Below are 4,425 nucleotides of genomic sequence, written 5' to 3'. Positions count from 1 at the left end.
TGTCGTCCCCCCCCCCACACGGCCCAGGTTAGACCCGGGTCTGCTCCTCTCTCCGGTGTCCCCCCCCCCACACGGCCCAGGTTAGACCCGGGTCTGCTCCTCTCTCCTGTGACGTTGCGTTCTGGTGGTAAAGCGACGAGTGTTGTGTTTTCACAGACCCTCAGCAGGCTGTCCTGCGCTTACAAGAAGGAGAACCAGACCAAGATGGTGGTGTGCGACCTGGGAAACCCCATGAAGGGAGGAACCAAGGTCAGTGAACGCATCTCATGCTGCATTCAGAGCGATTTAGGAGCTGATGTGACGTGTTTGTGGGCAGCTGGTGGAGTTTTATCTAGAAGCTGTCAAATTATAAAAGATGTTTTGCTGCCCGCAGGACGAACGGCTCGGTGTCTGAAGAACATTAAAGATATAATGTGTGTAGACCTTTGTGATGTTCCAGCAGTGCCCAGGAAAGGAAACTCAGATTAAAGCCTGTGTTAATATGTTTACACGTGGCGGGCCCCGGGGACCCGTCCCCCGGCCACCTTTGGCCTGGCTCTGCTCCACATGTTGGATCCTAACACGATGTTCTCCTCTGTCTCCTCCTGCTTTCTGATTGGTCCCTTGCTGTCTCTTTCTGTGCTGTGATTGGCCAGGTGCTGGCAGAGCTGCAGTTCAGCGTGCACCAGCTGTCGGAGGAGGACACCTCAGTCCGGTTCGACCTGCAGATAGTCAGGTACGGTCCGTCCTCGCCTGGACCCGTTGAGCCTGACCGACGTCCTTCATGACTCGCATCTAAACACACAGACAGGAAACACGACGAGCCGCTCGTCCTAACTGCAGAACCTGCCGGAGAATCTTCCTGTTCTTGAGTTTTCTTCAGGATCAAAGTGACCCGGGGTCAGCACTCCGTACCTCCATGCTAACTGCTAATTCAGCTACGTTTGTAGCGGCTCCTGTCCAATCAGAGCCGAGATGAGACCCGGTCGTCTCATCAGCATTCAGCAAAGCAGAGCTGCTTTTCTCCTGACGCTCATTTAAATCACAAACACAACCAGCCTTTCCTCTGAGAGTCTGAATCTGTCGGTGGGAGGGAGGGCGGCATGTTAATGACGGGCTCCTTCAGTGTTCGGCGGTCCTTTACCTCGGGCTGTTTGGACCGGAGGAGACAAACCAACAAACACATTCAGTTTTTAAACAATAAACCCTCTCTGCGGCTCTCCTTCCTGTGGACGTTGAATAAAAGCCTCTGCTACGTGATTAGAATATCTGTATATTTCTTTATGTAGCAGTGAGCGTCTGCGTCGCCGCTCCCCCACGGCCCCTTGGCGAGCAGGTCAGCGGTCGCCTCATAATCTGGGTCTGAATTTTCCGTTTATTCATTTAGCTGACGTTTTTATGTGGGAGGTCTAACGCCTCTGGAGCAACTAGGGGTCAGAGACACATTGGTGGATGTCACAGTGGGGAAATTAACCCAGGTCTCTCACAACAAAGTCCTGCGTCTTATCCACTGCGCCATCTCCCCCGCCTTGTAATTCATTGTTGTTTACAAAGTAACGGCTGTAATCGGCGTGCATGTCGCTCAGCTCATCAGCTGTTATCACCGTCTGAAGAGCAGCTTTGGAAACTTTTATTTGCGGTCCGCACAGAGCCTAAAAACATTTTTTAAAATACAAATCCCAAAATGCATTTCACCTCCCCCACTGGTATTCCAGCGCATCACGATGCGTTTCATCAGTCATGTGTCTTAAAAAACGAAACAGACATCTACTAAAACGGCCGCGTGTTGCAGCCTGAAGGGTTAAGTCGGGGTTTCATTTTGTGGCGTCAGAAGCTTAAAGCTCCTTCTGCTTGATGGATTTAAACGTCCTCATCGATTAAAAATGTAATCGAGTCAATCACAATAAAAGGCTGTGATTAATCATGATCGTGTTTGAGGGAGGTGGGAGGAAAGAAATGCTGAGAAACTAGTTTATATTTTATTTTATTATAACATCTTAACTAAGGCAGCGTGCTTTGACTTTTGGTTTGAGCTTCGGTTTTAACGTCTGGAAGCTTTTTAAAACGAGATTTGCCATCGTGATGTTTCTGCTAACGGGAGGAAGTTGGGGACAAGCAGAATAACACCCTAACAGCGACAGCCCTGGTTTGTAGTTCATGGTATTTAACACAATTCATTGCAGCCGTTCAGGATTCAAATCCGGATTTCTCATAAATGTCAGTAATGTTTTAAAAGTCGCGTCCCAGGACAAGAGGCCGAGCGGTCTGAGCCTCCTCACGCCTTCACTCCCTTTATTCAGACTTTTGAAACTCTACCTGCACTGTGTTAAATGTTTCCATGATCACAAAGAAGTCCTGAATGAAATAAACTCTGTATCTTGGAAGGCAGCGGCTCCACCCTGTGGCTGCTTCAGGCACCGCAGCCACAGACCCGCTGTGACATTTCTGTTCGTTTGTTTTTATCTAACCAGCTCTAACCAGTTCAACAACACCAGCCCTCGAGTGTCCAGCACCACCAAACTGGCTGTCCTCGCCAAAGTCTCCATCAGAGGGTAAAACACACACAGCCACGTTTCCCTTCAGAGGACGTTACAGAGACTTCCTCTAACCCTGAACCTTAAACCAATGCCGCGCCTCCCTCTGAGGTCTGAACTCAAACACTGTGGCTGTTTGTTTCCTCAGGTCGTCGTCTCCCAGCCAGGTGCTGCTCCCCATCGCCAACTGGGTGGTGAAACAGCCTCCTGTGGTCGGAGACGACATCGGACCGCAGATACTTCAGGTCTACGAGGTACACACAGAAGTTTAAACTCAGTCTGAAGTGTTGTGCAAAGAGGGAGCAATGAAAGACGACAGGACAGCAGCGTCTGTTCAGTGTAATGCGTAATGATCCGTCCTGCTCTCAGCTGCAGAACAACGGGCCCAGTACGTTCAGTAAGGCGGCGCTGGAGGTGCTCTGGCCGTACCAGTACAAGAACGGCTCGCTGCTCTACATCACCAGCTTCGAAACCGAGGGACCAATCAACTGCACCACGGACACGGAGATCAACCCGCTCAACGTCTCGGTACAAACACACACACATATGTTGTGATTGATGAAAGCAGGGATCAGTAAAGTCAGGAACCTCTCAGGCTCTGAGACCAGACGGGTTATTAAACAGGACCAGTCTGTGTTTTACTGCAGTAAAAGTACGTGAGTATAACCAGAACCTAAAGTAATAAAGCAGTAAAATGTTGTACTTCTTCTTGCTGCTGCAGCTCATTCTGAACTGTTTCAGACTGCAGCTGATTCTTTTCATTCCGGATCAATCTGCTCATTATTTCCTCCTTTTTTTAAAATCACTTTCTGTGTTCGGCCTAATGAGTCCGAATAAATCACGTCGACGTGTCGGCAGTGTGGAAGCATTTTAAAGTGTCCATTAAAAGTAAACTGACTCATGTCGGGCCCCGGACCCCCCCCAGCATAGTCTCTCCACATCCTGTGGGAAACATGAGGAGAAAACTCATTTTGACTGTTTAATTTATGCAATGGTAAAAAAAAAAAAAAAAAAGGCAAAAATGTGAATGTACCTGTTCGGTACTCGGGAAAGTTTTTCATGACATTCTGTTTCGGTGCATCAGTAGTTTGTTTGGTTTGTAAAGATTTACCCAGAGTCCAAAGTGACCCCTTCACAACGCAACAACTTTAAAGGAGAAGCTGAAACATCAGCGTGTTTAAACTGTTGGAAGTTTAATTCAATCATTCATTTTAATTAATAACATCAGATTTTATAAACTCTTCATGTGTAAAGTTACTAAAGCTGTCAGATAAACTGTGAAGTAAAAACACTCAAGTACAAGTACCTCAAATGTTTACTGAAGTACAATACTTGAGTAAATGGACTTTTTTTCCCCCTCAAAGATAAAATAAATATCAGAAAAACAAATTGTGTGTGTGTATTAGAACCCGATGGCCCCGGCGAAGAACACCAGCGGGGTTCCACCCAGAGAACACGAGGGACGGAACAAAAACCACATCCGCAAGAGAGACCTGGAGTCGAGAGACACGCAGAGCGACCTGCAGACACTGGTACGCACACACACACACACAGAGCTGTAGGTGTAATGCGACGCCTCGTCCTCAGCTGCTCATGGTGAGCAGGTAAAGCTAACAGGAAGTGGCCCAGGGAGGCTCATCCTCCAGGTTGGTGATGTAGTCACCACGGTAAGATCTTTAAAGACCAGACGGGAGAAAAAGAGCTTTACTAGAGGCAAAAATAAAAATAAGGGGCCGGTTGCACAAAAAAAACTTAAGTTAAGATTTTCCTTAAAGTCTGAGTTGCACAAAACACCCTTAAATCTTCTCCTTAAGGTTTCCTTAAAATGTTCACTTAAGTGTGTGAGGTTTTCTCCTTATCTTGGTCTTATACTTAAGGAATCCCTTAAGTGTGTTAAACTGTTGCACAAAAG

The 4,425-nt window shown here is 47.5% G+C and overlaps 1 protein-coding gene across 1 annotated transcript in view; it reads left to right on the top strand.

Moving 5' to 3' along the window:
- Positions 1 to 15: 15 nt before the first annotated feature.
- LOC123966609 (integrin alpha-V-like) overlaps positions 16 to 4,425 on the top strand; it is a gene marked incomplete at its 5' end in the record, with an annotated part of 10,735 nt that continues 6,325 nt past the window's right edge. The window contains 6 exons of the mRNA XM_046042751.1: positions 16 to 249; positions 636 to 715; positions 2,451 to 2,531; positions 2,662 to 2,767; positions 2,883 to 3,041; positions 3,920 to 4,045. Of these exons, the coding sequence (XP_045898707.1) occupies positions 16 to 249; positions 636 to 715; positions 2,451 to 2,531; positions 2,662 to 2,767; positions 2,883 to 3,041; positions 3,920 to 4,045 (786 nt within the window). The remainder of the gene's footprint in view (positions 250 to 635; positions 716 to 2,450; positions 2,532 to 2,661; positions 2,768 to 2,882; positions 3,042 to 3,919; positions 4,046 to 4,425) is intronic.

This window comes from Micropterus dolomieu, unplaced genomic scaffold (assembly GCF_021292245.1).
Source record: "Micropterus dolomieu isolate WLL.071019.BEF.003 ecotype Adirondacks unplaced genomic scaffold, ASM2129224v1 contig_13795, whole genome shotgun sequence".
In the NCBI taxonomy this organism is placed as follows: Eukaryota; Metazoa; Chordata; class Actinopteri; order Centrarchiformes; family Centrarchidae; genus Micropterus; species Micropterus dolomieu.
This window is presented reverse-complemented; position numbering and strand designations above follow the sequence as displayed.